We start from the raw sequence: 17,970 nt of genomic DNA, 5'->3' as shown, positions 1-17,970 counted from the left end.
TCACCTTGAGACATAAGATGGTAAGTCTCATTTGCCCAATAATTTTACTAGCTAAGGCGCCCTTCAGACCGAAACACAGTTATGCATACACATTTCTGCTTTACGCCAGAAATAGGCGCCGTTGTGGTACCCATAATCTAGCCGGCATCCTGTGCAAAGCAGCCTCCCACTGGTGAATGAATTGTATATCGATCTGCATCGATATAAGTGTACTTATATCGATGCAGATCGATATCGTAACATCAGCGTTACGGGTTATTGCTTTTTCTAACGGTTCTGTTACAAAAGAAGAAATCTGAACATAATACTACTTATACTCAAATCAAAATATTTTTATTCATAATAGGATATACTTAATATCAATTATTGAAAGTCAACAACTACCACCCATTCCAAAATACATAGACCTGAGAAAATGGGCGCAAGAAACTCAGCTGGCTTCTTTTTTTTCATAAATACATGTTTACAATGTAATTTAGTTCTATTCCCAATCTGTGGTATCCTTAAGAAAGTAATTTATGTTATAGTAACCTTTACCACACAAAAGTTTTTTAACAATTCTTTTGAACTTCGTAATACATTTGTTTTATACATTTTCTGAGGTCTTGTTGTAAAAGCATTTACAAGATCCCACAAAAGACTTACTAACTCACCTTGGCCGAGTTGTAGGCATTATAAGTTTATGTTCGGTCATGTGGTGTTAACATTATAATCCTATGCAATTAAATGTTCTTTATTATTTTTAAGTGATGTTCCTCACTTGTGGCATTGTAATATGAACAAAGTTTTATGTAACCCAAAATTTATGGACGATGCAGGAATTAAACCTACGCCTCTAGAAATAATGCTTATGGCGCTCTAACCTAATAGATTTACTGTGAAGCTGGATTTTAGTACATACTTGTTCGACTGACCAGTCGTGTCTGTTTGGATGGTGGTTAGTTAGTTACTTAATATTTTCTGAGGGTTGTTGGTAATATGTCATGATTATTTTCTCATAAGCCGAACAATAACGTTCTATAAATATATAAGAACATATCTTTCGAAGTCTGATAGCGGAGCGGCAAAAGTGTGCTTAAAGACAATGTAGGCACACTTTTCTCCTTAGTCGTGTGTCAAATGTTGTACATTGCTGCTTATTGACCAAGATTATTTTAAACAACTGGAGTAAAAGCGGCAATGTATAGATATAGCAGTCGAAGCTTATTGTGGCATATTCAATATTTCGTCTTTGTTTTTATACGACGTGATTTGTCTAAATGTATTGGTCCGTCATTGGAGACCGATAATTAAAAGTTATTAGCAATTGTTTTCCACTCGTCTGAATTCATGCGATTGTTACTCGCCTCCCAGTTTTGTATTGTATTGTTGCGTGTACAGACGTGGTGACAGCAGTTGCTATCGACGCGGTCAGCGGCGCTATCGTAGCGGCGTCTTCACACCGGCGGGCGCGCGCGCTCCCAATCGCCGTGCATTTCGATAACTGCCTTGCCTACTTCTACCGCAGCGACAAGCACCGCCGTGTCGAAGTCGGTCTGTATTACTAGTGTTCAAAGTTGCTATATTATGTTAATAAAATTACTTATTTTATGTAAATCGTCTTACTTTTTGACCTAACACATTAACATGCTATCTTATCGTATCGCACTACACAAACAAGTATAATACTTATAACAGTCCGAGTTGCCGTATTTATTTGCGATCCTAAGCGAGGTGTTACGCCTTCGGCCGGCACCCAAAGGTTTTAATTTATTTATACATATAGTATTTTACAATTTTACGTAAATTTATGTACAAACATAACCCCATTCGGGGTTTACCGTGTACTACACTCCTCGCATGTTATAAATAATTAATTAAGAGAAAACTAATTACTAATTACAATGTAACTTGAAAAAGTTATTGCAATTATTAAATATTAAACTCTTATTCAAATTTTTACAAACTTATTATATTATATTACAAACAAACAAAGCTAGTTTTTACAGCACACTCATTTACATGTACCCTTCCATTCATTTACGTTTGTGTATTATTGTTCTCTGTATGATATAGAATAGAATATGATGAAGATTGCGATATATCGATATATTATATATTGTTTGTCTCTATAACTTCTCTCATTGGTCACTTTCTACTCCTACAGACTGAATGTACATCCTAAATATATAGTTATAATTATATTAATCCTATAAATATGATTATTTGGTAACCACTGATTTAAAATATACTCACTTTAGATTATCTTATATCTTTAAACGAACAATACTCGTATATATATGTATAATCTGAATATCGGAAACGGCTCCAACGATTTTCATAAAATATTATCATACATAGGTTTCCGGGGCCAGAAATCGATCTAGCTAGGTTTCAATTTAAAAATGTATGTAGTTTTATTCGTGTTTTAATGAGAAACAGCTGAAATAATATTAGAATAGAAAGGTAAATTTCTCCACTATTGTATATAGTGGCGATATGAAAAGACTATAATAACTCAGACATTGGGTTATCCGGAAAGCAGAAGACCCCGCTTCGAATCCAGATGTCCTATTAGTTCTTTTTTTTGTTCAGGTTTTGTACATTCATAAAAATCCGAGCAAGGTCCAAGTCCGAATATTTATTTAATTAACGGAGCTGTCTGTGTAACTTTGTTTATATATATTTGTGTCCTTACAATTGTGTGATACGTTCACAGCGACAATGGAGCTCTACGAGGGCAAAGAACGTTGGACGCCGGCTGGTGGTCAGTTCAGCTCGCTGTGGGGCGCGCGCTCTCCCGGCGTGGAGCGACAGACCTACATCCTGCCGGCCACGCCGCTCGCCGCCACGCACACACGCACTGAACGCGCGCTCGCGGACACGCATCTGTTGTGTGAGTGCCTTAATCAGATCCGTCTGTTTTGAACTTGGTAAATACCTGCTCAATTGCATCGGTGATCTGCTCCTGAGTTTGTAGGAAGTCTTCCATGGTGGACATCTTTGCTGATGATGATGCTATTGCTTTGATATAGGTAATGCAAATAAAATTATACGCCTTATTTGGATGGTTATCGTTCAAACCCTGACTGCAGGCTGCTTACTATGTGAAGTAATCTGTTTTAACTTGATTTTTGCTCCGATATCTGCAGTGTAAATCCTCACTGGCAACACAAGATTCACATACACCGAATATACGTCAATTTAGTCACTCGCGATAAGTCCTAGAGAAGTAAAAGTCTTTGATAGCTGTAAAAATGATATATTGATAGAAAGATAAAATAAACTGATAAATTCTAAAATGATATGTAAATGAGTTACACGCGGATTGATTGATTACCGATGACGAACTAACTGTCTAAATGACCTAAATTGATGCATGTGGCGTAAAAGTGCTGAAATAAGAAATGTACGTGCATTGGCCCGTACGACTTCGTAACTTTAATAAAATCCACAATCGCTTCCAATCTCAAAAAATACATGTCAAAAACATATAAATCCATCACTTCAAAACAAACATTCATATATTCATACATATACCAACTGGGATTCGATCCTGGGACCTCTAGTTCAGTGGGCAGGATCATTATCCACCCAGTGGTTAATATAGGTTGTCAGTAATATTACTGTTATATCACAGTCTAATGCCAGGCTGCCTGATAATTTAGATTGAGTTGATCATTTCAGGCGAGTACATAATAGGTGTACGGGTCAATAGCCGTACAACTTAAACGTGTTTTTGTTAACAAGTGAAAGTGACACTGAATGAGGCCCCACTGCATGATTTATATTAAATATGTAAATTATTTAGTAATTCACCAGTAAGCTACCAAACTCCATACAGTTAGCTACTCAATACATCTCGATTCCTTAGTCGCAGCTCGCGGCAGGAGCCCTATTACCAAAATCGAAATACGATTTTTGTTTGACGGATCGTACATTTTCCAATTACGAAAGTGCTTCTTTTTTTTTTACCACTTTTACACAAATTATCTTGTCCCAAACTAGGCATAGCCTGTACTATGGGTACAAGTTCAAATTCAAATATTTTTATTCAAAATAGGATTTAAAATCACTTATTAAACGTCAAAAACTACCACCCATTCTAAAGAGACTGCCTCAGACCTGAGAAGAATGGGCGCAACAAACTCAGAGGGCTTTTTTTTTTAAATATAAAATATGGATTACAATGTGATATCGTACAATAAACATTTATAGTTTAAGAGCCTGAGGGGTGTTCGCTTTATTCCCAGTCCGTGGTGTCATTAAGAAAATCGTTTATGCTATAATAACCTTTCCCACACAAACGTTTTTTAACAATTCTTTTAAATTTCGTAACATATTTATTTGTTTTGTACATTTTCTGGGATCATATTGTAGAGGCATATACATCGCCCATCAAAAGACTTACTAACTCGACCCAACCGAGTAGTAGGCATAACAAGTTTATGTTTGTTCCTCGTGTTAACATTATGAATGTCACAGTTTCTAGAAAATTGCTCAATGTGCTTATGAATACAGAACATTATCAAAAATGTATTGAGAAGCAACAGTCATTTATTTCTTTAAATTTTTCTCTTAATGATTCTTTAGGACCTAGGTTATAAATTGCGCGAATAGCCCTCTTCTGCAGCACAAAGATGGTGTTAATATTGGCCGCACTGCCCCATAACAATATATCATAGGACACAATACTATGAAAATAACTAAAGTATACTAATCTCGCCGTATCTATGTCAGTTAATCGTCTGATTTTCTTAACCGCATATGCTGCAGAACTAAGCCTATTCGCCAATCCTTTAATATGGGGGCCCCACTGCAATTTGGAATCAAGAGTAATGCCAAGAAATACAGCAGATTCCACTGGTTTTATCACCTCTCCATTTAATAAAATATTCGCATCTACATTTTTGACATTTGGCGCGGTGAATTTAATATATTTGGTTTTATGACTATTTAACAATAAGTTATTGGCGCTATACCAGTACACGATGTCAGATAGAGCATTGTTTACTTCGTCATATAAAACTTGGCTTCGTTTCACTTTGAATATAAGTGTCATCCGCAAACAATACCACCTTGTGTTTTTTTTCTACAAGGTAAGGTAGATCATTTATATAAATTATGAAGAGGAAGGGTCCAAGAATAGACCCTTGTGGTACCCCCATAACGAGAGGAGTCCCAGGAGATCTCCTGCCATTCACCTCGAGCCTCTGAATCCTATTATTTAAATATGAGAAAAAAAGATCGAGTGCAGATACTCTTATACCATAGTGACATAGCTTCCTGGCCAGCGTTGAATTTTGAACATAGTCAAAAGCCTTAGATAAATCACAGAAGATACCAAGTACATTCTGTGATTCCTCCTAGGCCTCAAAACAAGATAACAATATATTTAATACAATATACTTAAACATACATAAATACACATAAACATCCATGACTCGGAAACAAACATCTATATTCATCATATAAATGATTGCACCTACCGGGATTCGAACCCGGGACCTCTAGCTTAGTAGTCAGGTCACTGACCATTCGGCTATATGGGTCGTCAAAAGCTTCGGATCTGAAGATCGATACGAAGTTCGCGATTAGACATTTTGTCTTTCGTTTTAATTATTCCCAAATTTACTTGACATTTACTTTTTCCTTGTTTTACATTATTATGATCGTAAATACAACTTCAACTTTTTATGGTTATATCTATGGTTCCGATACGAAATCCGTCAGCACTTTGTAATTCGAAGTTCGTCGTTCTTTCGTTTCGGACCGAAACTTCCGATTTCGATTTTGGTAATAGCCCTTCAGATCCTATACTGTACTCAATTTATTTATCTCTGTCTCATATGAGCTGTTCCTATACTGATTACTTATTTTCCTAATCATCTCATCGTTTTTATAATTTAGTTATAAAAGGTAATAAATCATGTTTTAACATACTATCTTATTTACCTACCCTGAACAATAAGATGTGAAGCAGTCAGGGCAAATAAAAACAGAATTCCAACCCAAACCACTGTACAGATTTTATATTTATAGCTTTTAATTTTCAAATATCTACTTTCGGAATTATTTAACACTGCAGAATACTAATTTAATCCCGAGCAAGGCATTATATACCGTTCGCCACCCCTTTCCTCTTCTCTCCTCACCCCTCCACGACTCGCCTCACACTTCACATCGCTACACTAGCGCCACCTTTCAAACAACCGCTGCTCACTTCACTTGACCCGTCCAACATTTACTATAGAGCTAATTTTTAAAATTTATTTTAGACTTCTCAGCATGGGCTTCGGACTTAATTATAAAATTTCCACATTTACCCCTAAAGCATTTTTGTGTTATATATGGTACCAGCAATTCGTTGATCGGGGTTTTTGTGTTCAGTGGCCCTCAGCAACGGCATGATAAGTGAGATGCCGTGGACGTGGCTGGAGCCCCGGCGGGGCGCCAGCGAGGCGCGCGAGGAGGGCGCCATCCCGTACGAGCCCGAGCTGCCGTTAGCGCCTGACGCCGCCCTCAACTACAACCAGACGCTACTGCGCACGCGCCGCGTGTACACCGCGCCCGCCGCGCTCGAGTCCACTAGCCTCGTGCTCGCCGTGGGCCTGGGTGAGTTACTCATGATCGAGCTGCCGCTGGCGCCCGACGTGGGCCTGGGTGAGTCGCTCATGATCGAGCTGCCGCTGGCGCCCGACGTGGGCCTGGGTGAGTCACTCATGATCGAGCTGCCGCTGGCGCCCGACGTGGGCCTGGGTGAGTCACTCATGATCGAGCTGCCGCTGGCGCCCGACGTGGGCCTGGGTGAGTCACTCATGTTCGAGCTGCCGCTGGCGCCCGACGTGGGCCTGGGTGAGTCACTCATGATCGAGCTGCCGCTGGCGCCCGACGTGGGCCTGGGTGAGTCACTCATGATCGAGCTGCCGCTGGCGCCCGACGTGGGCCTGGGTGAGTCACTCATGATCGAGCTGCCGCTGGCGCCCGACGTGGGCCTGGGTGAGTCGCTCATGATCGAGCTGCCGCTGGCGCCCGACGTGGGCCTGGGTGAGTCACTCATGATCGAGCTGCCGCTGGCGCCCGACGTGGGCCTGGGTGAGTCACTCATGATCGAGCTGCCGCTGGCGCCCGACGTGGGCCTGGGTGAGTCACTCATGATCGAGCTGCCGCTGGCGCCCGACGTGGGCCTGGGTGAGTCATGAGTGATCGAGCTGCCGCTGGCGCCCGACGTGGGCCTGGGTGAGTCACGCGTGATCGAGCTGCCGCTGGCGCCCGACGTGGGCCTGGGTGAGTCACTCATGATCGAGCTGCCGCTGGCGCCCGACGTGGGCCTGGGTGAGTCACTCATGATCGAGCTGCCGCTGGCGCCCGACGTGGGCCTGGGTGAGTCACTCATGATCGAGCTGCCGCTGGCGCCCGACGTGGGCCTGGGTGAGTCACTCATGATCGAGCTGCCGCTGGCGCCCGACGTGGGCCTGGGTGAGTCACTCATGATCGAGCTGCCGCTGGCGCCCGACGTGGGCCTGGGTGAGTCACTCATGATCGAGCTGCCGCTGGCGCCCGACGTGGGCCTGGGTGAGTCACTCATGATCGAGCTGCCGCTGGCGCCCGACGTGGGCCTGGGTGAGTCACTCATGATCGAGCTGCCGCTGGCGCCCGACGTGGGCCTGGGTGAGTCATGAGTGATCGAGCTGCCGCTGGCGCCCGACGTGGGCCTGGGTGAGTCATGAGTGATCGAGCTGCCGCTGGCGCCCGACGTGGGCCTGGGTGAGTCACGCATGATCGAGCTGCCGCTGGCGCCCGACGTGGGCCTGGGTGAGTCATGAGTGATCGAGCTGCCGCTGGCGCCCGACGTGGGCCTGGGTGAGTCATGAGTGATCGAGCTGCCGCTGGCGCCCGACGTGGGCCTGGGTGAGTCACTCATGATCGAGCTGCCGCTGGCGCCCGACGTGGGCCTGGGTGAGTCATGAGTGATCGAGCTGCCGCTGGCGCCCGACGTGGGCCTGGGTGAGTCACTCATGATCGAGCTGCCGCTGGCGCCCGACGTGGGCCTGGGTGAGTCACTCATGATCGAGCTGCCGCTGGCGCCCGACGTGGGCCTGGGTGAGTCACTCATGATCGAGCTGCCGCTGGCGCCCGACGTGGGCCTGGGTGAGTCACTCATGATCGAGCTGCCGCTGGCGCCCGACGTGGGCCTGGGTGAGTCACTCATGATCGAGCTGCCGCTGGCGCCCGACGTGGGCCTGGGTGAGTCACTCATGATCGAGCTGCCGCTGGCGCCCGACGTGGGCCTGGGTGAGTCACTCATGATCGAGCTGCCGCTGGCGCCCGACGTGGGCCTGGGTGAGTCACTCATGATCGAGCTGCCGCTGGCGCCCGACGTGGGCCTGGGTGAGTCACTCATGATCGAGCTGCCGCTGGCGCCCGACGTGGGCCTGGGTGAGTCGCTCATGATCGAGCTGCCGCTGGCGCCCGACGTGGGCCTGGGTGAGTCACTCATGATCGAGCTGCCGCTGGCGCCCGACGTGGGCCTGGGTGAGTCACTCATGATCGAGCTGCCGCTGGCGCCCGACGTGGGCCTGGGTGAGTCACTCATGATCGAGCTGCCGCTGGCGCCCGACGTGGGCCTGGGTGAGTCATGCATGATCGAGCTGCCGCTGGCGCCCGACGTGGGCCTGGGTGAGTCACTCATGATCGAGCTGCCGCTGGCGCCCGACGTGGGCCTGGGTGAGTCACTCATGATCGAGCTGCCGCTGGCGCCCGACGTGGGCCTGGGTGAGTCACTCATGATCGAGCTGCCGCTGGCGCCCGACGTGGGCCTGGGTGAGTCACTCATGATCGAGCTGCCGCTGGCGCCCGACGTGGGCCTGGGTGAGTCACTCATGATCGAGCTGCCGCTGGCGCCCGACGTGGGCCTGGGTGAGTCACTCATGATCGAGCTGCCGCTGGCGCCCGACGTGGGCCTGGGTGAGTCACTCATGATCGAGCTGCCGCTGGCGCCCGACGTGGGCCTGGGTGAGTCACTCATGATCGAGCTGCCGCTGGCGCCCGACGTGGGCCTGGGTGAGTCACTCATGATCGAGCTGCCGCTGGCGCCCGACGTGGGCCTGGGTGAGTCATGAGTGATCGAGCTGCCGCTGGCGCCCGACGTGGGCCTGGGTGAGTCACTCATGATCGAGCTGCCGCTGGCGCCCGACGTGGGCCTGGGTGAGTCACTCATGATCGAGCTGCCGCTGGCGCCCGACGTGGGCCTGGGTGAGTCACTCATGATCGAGCTGCCGCTGGCGCCCGACGTGGGCCTGGGTGAGTCACTCATGATCGAGCTGCCGCTGGCGCCCGACGTGGGCCTGGGTGAGTCACTCATGATCGAGCTGCCGCTGGCGCCCGACGTGGGCCTGGGTGAGTCACTCATGATCGAGCTGCCGCTGGCGCCCGACGTGGGCCTGGGTGAGTCACTCATGATCGAGCTGCCGCTGGCGCCCGACGTGGGCCTGGGTGAGTCACTCATGATCGAGCTGCCGCTGGCGCCCGACGTGGGCCTGGGTGAGTCACTCATGATCGAGCTGCCGCTGGCGCCCGACGTGGGCCTGGGTGAGTCACTCATGATCGAGCTGCCGCTGGCGCCCGACGTGGGCCTGGGTGAGTCATGAGTGATCGAGCTGCCGCTGGCGCCCGACGTGGGCCTGGGTGAGTCACTCATGATCGAGCTGCCGCTGGCGCCCGACGTGGGCCTGGGTGAGTCACTCATGATCGAGCTGCCGCTGGCGCCCGACGTGGGCCTGGGTGAGTCACTCATGATCGAGCTGCCGCTGGCGCCCGACGTGGGCCTGGGTGAGTCACTCATGATCGAGCTGCCGCTGGCGCCCGACGTGGGCCTGGGTGAGTCACTCATGATCGAGCTGCCGCTGGCGCCCGACGTGGGCCTGGGTGAGTCACTCATGATCGAGCTGCCGCTGGCGCCCGACGTGGGCCTGGGTGAGTCATGAGTGATCGAGCTGCCGCTGGCGCCCGACGTGGGCCTGGGTGAGTCACTCATGATCGAGCTGCCGCTGGCGCCCGACGTGGGCCTGGGTGAGTCATGAGTGATCGAGCTGCCGCTGGCGCCCGTGATCGCTCAGAGGGTAACGGAGAGGGCTATGCTCTGAGTTTTCCTGCGAGATCGAATCAGAAATGAGGAGATCCGTAGGAGAACCAAAGTAACCGACATAGTCCAAATGCTTGCTAAACTGAAGTGGCAGTGGGCAGGGCACATAGTTCGACGGACAGATGGCCGTTGGGGCAGAAAAGTCCTCGAATCGCGACCACGTACCGAACACGCAGTCTTGGTAGACCCACAACATGAATCAACGATCTGATCAAGCGCAGGACCGATCGATGTGAAAATCTTTGGGGGAGGCCTTTGTCCAGCAGTGGACGTCTTCCGGCTAGATCGTATTATGGTTCCATAAGGTGCGTACAAATTATGCGCGGCAAACCATCGAATATAGACGGCGGTGTCTTTATTTTATACCGCACCAAAGGAGCGTCTGTTGTAGTTTTGGTGAATTGGCTCGCGCGGTCAACACGTAAAAATGGACCTTTGACAATGAATTTTAGTTTAGGTACAGGAGTCTTCAGGTGCCAGGAATCTTAAAATTGTTAGGCCTGTTCAAGATGCGCGCGCGGCAGTCGCGTTCTACTAAATTTATATCAACATTTTGGGTCGCGCCGCAAATGAAGGTCAGCTCGGGTGAAACATGGGCTTGTGCATTATTTATACGCACCTTTACACTATCATCAATCTCGATCAATCTAATCGCGCTATAAATTTGTACAGTCAATCAACTTTCATACATTCTCTCTCTTTGGCCAAACCGCCCCAACGACGTGTCTCTTTAACAGTAAACAGACATCACTCTATCTAATATCACTGTTTATTAATTTGTCATCAAATTCGTCACATAATATCTCACATTTATACTTCACTACAATATCTCTGATTTACGTGTAATATTTTTCAGATATATTCTACACTCGAGTGGCGCCGTCGAAAACATTCGATCTCCTCAAAGAAGACTTTGATTACAATCTTATTACGATAGTATTAGTGGCGCTAATCGTAGCGACCTACAGCACCAAATATTTCGCGTCCCGGAAGATGCTGAAGATGGCGTGGAAGTGATTGAAGTTCCAGTATTGCGGGAGATTAAACTGTATTGCTTGGTGTTACAACTGGTTCTTGGATGCCGGAAAATTTTATATCTTTATATAGTATTGTAGGTAAGACTAACTAACGGATTAAGGGCGGTTCCACACCGGGAAATAAAGCTACGGAACGAAATGTAAAGACGTTTCCGTTTACCGTCGATCTTTATGGACAATATGAACAAGAATGATGAGCAAGATATATAACCTCTGATGTACAAGCCTCGTGCTACGTACAAGGGTTTTAATTTTACATTAGATGACATGATAGCTTTTTATGTTATCAGTAGTCGGATTTATACAGAACTTATATTATTAATAATAATAATTATGTATCTCAGACGCTTGATTCATAGTACAAACACAATAAAAATTTAATAAAAAAACAATTTTTGTTATAAATATCTGTTTCTTAACTTATAAAATAATTTAAACATTTTCGTCTGTATTACGTCTACAGATATCTATCAATTGCTTCTTGACTCTCAAACTTTTTGTGAAGGCAAAACCATGGATACATTAGTGGGCGCTTGTAGCAACATGTCGCTGAACCATAAACTTATTATACTAGTGTAATAACAAACACTCTCCTCATTACGGCGAGACTAAATTAAAAATATTCATGTGTGCTAGTTTTACAGATGTGTGAGTGAGTTAGTGAAGAGTGTAGTATTTTTCTTTAAGACAATGCTTATTACAAATATTGATAAACCGCATCATATTCACGTGTACAATATTTTATTATCTACCACATATTTTTCTTAATTAATATAATCTTTAGAAAATTAAGTATTTACTGCGTATATAAAATGCAATACAAAAAATTTTAGTGCATATGTTCTACGAATATAAACATAGAAGTAGTATTGAAGAATCACTTTTGGTTTTTACCTTTGAAATGTTTCATTAGTTGGATTGTTACTTATACACTCGAATACGATATATCGAAACACGATACCATTATATTTTTTAATTAATATCCGTTAAAACGCAGAACAATAGCGATTATAACACGGTCCAATTTGATAGGAGACTAATGGACACTAAATTGTTTCAAAACGGTTTCATGGTTTTCATCTATTCCTTCTCTTTCTCTCACTTTAACAGGGTTTGTCTATTACGTTTGTATGCTAAGATTATGCGTTGAACAGACATAAATTAAATAATAATTAATTTTCTTTAAAACGAAAGCAATAATGTTATTCATAGACTGTCTCCTAATATAAATAATGATAAATAAAATATAATAAATTATTGTTATTATTGCGAACCAAAGATTATGGTAGTCAATCACGATGTTTAACAATTGACTAGTTTTGAAAAAGTTGGGTGAAAAATGTGTCAGTAAAATCGTCATAATAATGTTAAAAAAGATCTGCCTACAACAGACAATAAAGGACAATAATGTCACACCATCGAAAATTTGTCTTATTCCTTACGGACGAGTAAAAAAATGGACTCCGCGCCGTAATATTAGTAAGTGAAGCACCGTTATGCTAGTGTGTGTGCGGATACGGGGTATACTAGTTACACGATTTTATCTCCCTGAAATAATCATATATGGCCACAAATACTTAAATAGTATCGTTTTTACACTTTTACACAACGTATGACGGCATTTTTAAAATATTTTATTGAGACGCAAACTGATCTGTCACAGACGAATTCTCATAATGGCCGCCTATCGGCCTGTAGTAGTGTAAGCGTGTGCGTGGGGCTATGTATACATGTTAATCGGCTTGTTTTGGTGCTACACTGTTATGTAAGGTGACACGGAGTCCTTATTTTTTTACTAGTCCGTGTTATAACTATTAGTTCTAATTAGCTTCAAATGCTTTCTGATAGATATTTATATGACTATATTAGTGTAATACCTCATAAAAAGTATAAATATTTATTGTAACATTTTTGTTGGTACTCTTCGCAACTAGCAATACACTTCAATCTCCCAGCGGTGTTAGTCTTTATATAAATTATTAGAGGTGATTGCATGTATTTAATCATAAGTATATTAATAACGGGTAGGCTAAATTATTTCTTGGCGTTTTATGCCAATATTATGTTCTGAATAGAATAGTTAAACGAAATCTATGTGTTCACATGGTTTAGAGTTTAAATTTGTTTATTTGTAAACAATTGTGATTAACGAGGTATTGGGTGGGAATTTCGATGCAGCGAACAACCGGTCACAATTAAGTACTTGTTCATTTTGATTCGCGGGCGCATTCACTAAATATCAAACAGGCTAAATAAGGATGAACCCACCACTGTTTCCTTTTTTTCTCTTAAACTTTCTTTTCTTCAGCAGTAGTGCTATCTCTTCGAGGTACGGTTTGATACCGTCTCAGTGTGGTGTGGCGACTCTGGTGTCTGTGTGGTGTCTAGTTTGGTAGATTACGGACACCACGGTGGCGGGACTAGTTGCACCGCCATGGTTTCCCGGTGAAATATAGCCCTAAGTCAACAAGCACTAATAGACCATGTCGTATGGTTTGTACGATTTGTCCTCGGATTGTGACTGTAGTTAATATAATTAAATTTGGTCAAAAAAAGTCACATTTGTGTCAAAACGTGCTGCTAGGAATGTTCGAAAGCTACCTATTTATAAATCTTAATCTATATCATTTATTGACTTGAATTGTGCAAATCGTTAAATCAATTTGTAATACGTTTTTACCCCAAAATCTTATTAATATATACTTCCCAATTCTATTATATTATGATAGTTAAAATGGGATCCATTGGAACATTCATATAAATATGTGTTATTTCCTTAATATGAAAGGCCTAGACAATTCAAACAGAAATAATAATTTATCAATATGAATTCGAGTTTTGTGCTACAGAAGAAAATATACAAATTTCAATGAATTTATATTTTGCGGGAATAAACGTTTGTTTTTTTTAATTTATTTAGTAAAGTGTCATTGAATTTGCTCTACAATTTAGCTAATATAACTTATAATTGTGTGATAGAAAAGTGAATACACCCATAAATATGATAGATAGTGCAATTTAGATATAAATAAGTATGGTTTTATATTATAAACTAACATTGTATACATCAATATTAAATTATTGTCTAACATCTTTGTATGACATATTTCTACGAGATGAAAACTTTGTTTTATTGGAATCAAAATGCATTAAGAAAAAAACTATTTAGTTTGATTGTAGGAAAAAATATATAAATCTTTTCGTGATATCACGAGAGAATAAATACATGTATTCTTATTTCGATATGGTCGAGAGTAATATCACGGTGCGATTACATAGCGTAGTGTCCAAAATGTGTGGCTCGTAACTGTACAACTGTACTTGTAGAAGACTTAAATAATCCTCTAGTGTTATATAAATAATTACATATTAACTGTGTACTGATCAGTTTTGCTTATATTTAACCTAGAGCGAGAACTTTATTATCTGAAGGTATATAGAAGTAAAGGTAATGGGGCCGTGTCTAGCACGCACCCAACTATTAAAAATATCTGCACGAATCGCTTTCATACTATTTGCATAGATGTACGTCCTATGCTAGTACATTGTATAGGCCGGTACATGTACGTGCTGTGAGTCTTTTTGGACAGAATATTGTTGCGAAACCACATCGCGGGTTCAGAAAAAGAGAGAATTATTATTGTTTCATTATTCAAGGTAGTATCCCAATTTAATCTCATGGGGATCCAGATTAGAGTAACTTGCAGATGGTCAGGTTTACCGGATACTGTTATACCGATCCGGTGTCGGTGTGACAACGGCCTTATTATTATTAAAAACTGGAGTGAAAATGAACAACAAAATAAGACATCCCATCGAAACAGCGTCAGTTTAAACGGAAATGCCAAATTTACTGTCTCCAAATAAGTTAAAATTTACTGCGTTTATACTCTATTATTGTATAAAAAAAATAAAAAAAGTAGTTCGAACTACGATTTGGCGGCGGAGTGCCGCGGCCGATTGTAGTGCGACGTGGGATAGATGGCCTAAAAATTTGGGGCGATGTAATAAAAGTTTCACTTTAAAAACTTACCAAACTATCTTCTCTCTTTTTGTGTAATTTCGAAATATGTCGCAGCGACAAAACGTGCATTTAAATACCGGTCTCCGTTATTTTGTTCGGTTCACTCCGCCATTGGCAGATCTGTTTCTTTACACGGACCGGGGGTCTTATAGCAACGATGCCTAATTGTTGTTAGTGTAAGCGCAGCTCAAATATTCTTATATATTTTCGAGACGAACTTAGGCGGAATCGCACCTGTGTTACCAATTAATTAGTTTCTTTTATAACAATACATTGTGTTTATTGGCTCGTAGATATTTGCATTCTCACGGTCACATTATCTTTGCACACCGTCAGAATGCGATGCCATTCCTACTTACTTCCCTAAAAGATCGAAAAAAGTATGCAACAAGTACCTAGTGCGTTAATATTTCTAGTGATTCTTTTTTTTCTCAGCGTACTACAGAGGCACATGTTATTATCGACGCCCACGTGCACATATAATGTGACTGGATTGGTCGTAAGTGGATAATTTAAGTGATTTATTATAATTATTCCATGTTCTAGTGATTTTTTCATTTGTTAACAATATTTCAATGTTATTAAGATTATTTATTTAAAAAAAACTCTTGAATTTCATTACATTCACAAAGACAACGTAACGATGGTTTTGCATTTAAATATAAACAATTTTAACATTAGTACAATTATTAACAGATTTCAAAATTAGTGATGTTCTGATTTCGCTGCGCTTTTTCTTAGATTGTACGGTTGTATGCTAAAACTTGAACAAAATAAAGGTTATTATGTTGTAGGATTTTTTTAAATTTATATATGAAGGTAAGGTTTACTGCTAAATAAATTAGAAAAAGGCACGTTAAAATCTTATGACATCACCAATTATTAAAGCTCCACGAAAACTTTCCAGGTAATCTCTTTTTGGGCAGCAAGTGACTGTAGATACTATATATATTTTGGAATATTAGTAATAGGTATTATTTACATATAATATATAAGCCTTCAGTTTACTAAGCTCGGGCTGTGACTCATCTGCAGCCAATATATGATACAATATAGTGTTACTACAGCTGAAAGTTGACAATTAAGCCACAGAATATGGGAGGGGATAATGTTCTTAAGCTACCGAAACAGCTCGTGAAAAACTATAGTATTGTATTATGTTACTGAAGCGAATATCCCACATTAAATAATAGTGGTTTATGTGACTGTACATAATGAAGGGCATTAAACACGTGTTTGAATTTCTAATTATGTACAGTTACAAACACTTCTTTATCTACCCACATATCATAAGCATGATGCATTCAGGAGCCGCTTAATATTACGAAGTTTTCTGGCATCAAAGCATCTATAGAGCATATATAGAGTCGGCCCCAACTATCATATCGTTCGATATCTTACTCATGTTCAACATTTGTCAAATTCGTTTGCAAATTAACATGTCATTTCGAACTAAACGTCGCCTCGACTGATATTAGAATAGATGTCAAATAAAATTTCTTTGTTTTTCCGAGATGTTCGAAATTTGAATGAAATAATATAATCGAAGTCGATGTTATTATTTAGCAATAATAACATTTTTGTCATAATGTGCGGTTCTTAAAGTATCATAGAGGGCTTATGATATTTGAGTTGATTGATATTGAGTTTACGTTATTTTATTGGACATGGGCGAAATTTAAAATTAATTAATTCCGACGTTTTGCGTTACTTATGGCTAGCATTATACAGGTGATTGGAATATTCCACGCGATACATCTGAATAAGATGTTAACAATGTTAAACTTCAGTAATAAAGATTGTCATGTCTCTCGCCCGGAGCAGCGATCTGTAAACTTATACAAATGATTTAAGTTTTCTTTAGTGTTAATTCCGCCAATATTTGTTTTTAAAAAACAATTCGACACGTGACAATTCAACGCGACAATTCGTTAGTCTCGTGCCAGATTTTGGCAAGACAACACGTCCTGAGGATGCCTCGTGTAGAGGCGAAACACGTGTCGAATTGTTTTTTTAAAACAAATATTGGCGGAATTAACACTAAAGAAAACTTAAATCATTTGCATAGTTATGGATTTCCGCAAAGTAACGCCTACTTCAATAAATTATCTGTAAACTTCTTTCTACAACTGCTCCGCCATTCGTCCAGTATCAATCGATTCTATTTCAAATAATAAACAAAAATACAAAGCATATATTATTATACGTAATAATAGTTTTCTTGTATGAGATTGATCAAACAGTTACGGGAAGTTATTTCATAGTTATCTTCGAAGCAGATGTTTTAATGTATAATATTGTTTTCAGTGATATGTTTTGTAAATAAATTTGAATTACCTCCTGTTTTTTGCTTTTTATTATATTATCATTCCATCGAAGAAATCAGGCTTGCAGTTGAGTGCTGCAGATTATTCGATATTTCACTGTTATCAACAGACCCGGTTTTAATAACTACAAACAATTAATTCAAATCAACAACCAAAACTTAAATGCAGGATTAGTAATACACTCACAATCCTGTGTGATTCCTCTTGTGTTGCAAGAGGAATCATTTATATTCCTACTAATATCTATATCCCTAAATATAATAATCCTGCGCTTGGGATCGGACATCTTAGATTTAAAAAATAATCCCAAATTTCTTCTGTCTTCTTCGTACTGTCATCCCGAGAACCTTTGAAACGATATTCAAATTGTCTCAATGACAATTGCACACATATAGAATTTCAAAGTGATAGGTAACTTATCACTTTTAGGAAACGCTTGATTTTCTTTTATTTACTTCC

At 42.0% G+C, this 17,970-nt stretch overlaps 1 protein-coding gene across 2 annotated transcripts in view; it reads left to right on the top strand.

Moving 5' to 3' along the window:
- LOC126976147 (ER membrane protein complex subunit 1) overlaps positions 1 to 17,528 on the top strand; it is a 33,963-nt gene extending 16,435 nt beyond the window's left edge. For both annotated transcript variants that reach the window (XM_050824352.1, XM_050824351.1), the window contains 4 exons: positions 1,381 to 1,533; positions 2,699 to 2,875; positions 6,370 to 6,594; positions 10,980 to 17,528. In XM_050824352.1, coding sequence (XP_050680309.1) covers positions 1,381 to 1,533; positions 2,699 to 2,875; positions 6,370 to 6,594; positions 10,980 to 11,140 — 716 coding nt within the window. In that variant the 3' untranslated portion in view covers positions 11,141 to 17,528. The remainder of the gene's footprint in view (positions 1 to 1,380; positions 1,534 to 2,698; positions 2,876 to 6,369; positions 6,595 to 10,979) is intronic.
- The last annotated feature ends 442 nt before the right edge of the window (positions 17,529 to 17,970 follow it).

This window comes from Leptidea sinapis, chromosome 39 (genome assembly GCF_905404315.1).
Source record: "Leptidea sinapis chromosome 39, ilLepSina1.1, whole genome shotgun sequence".
Lineage (NCBI taxonomy): Eukaryota > Metazoa > Arthropoda > Insecta > Lepidoptera > Pieridae > Leptidea > Leptidea sinapis.
This window is presented reverse-complemented; position numbering and strand designations above follow the sequence as displayed.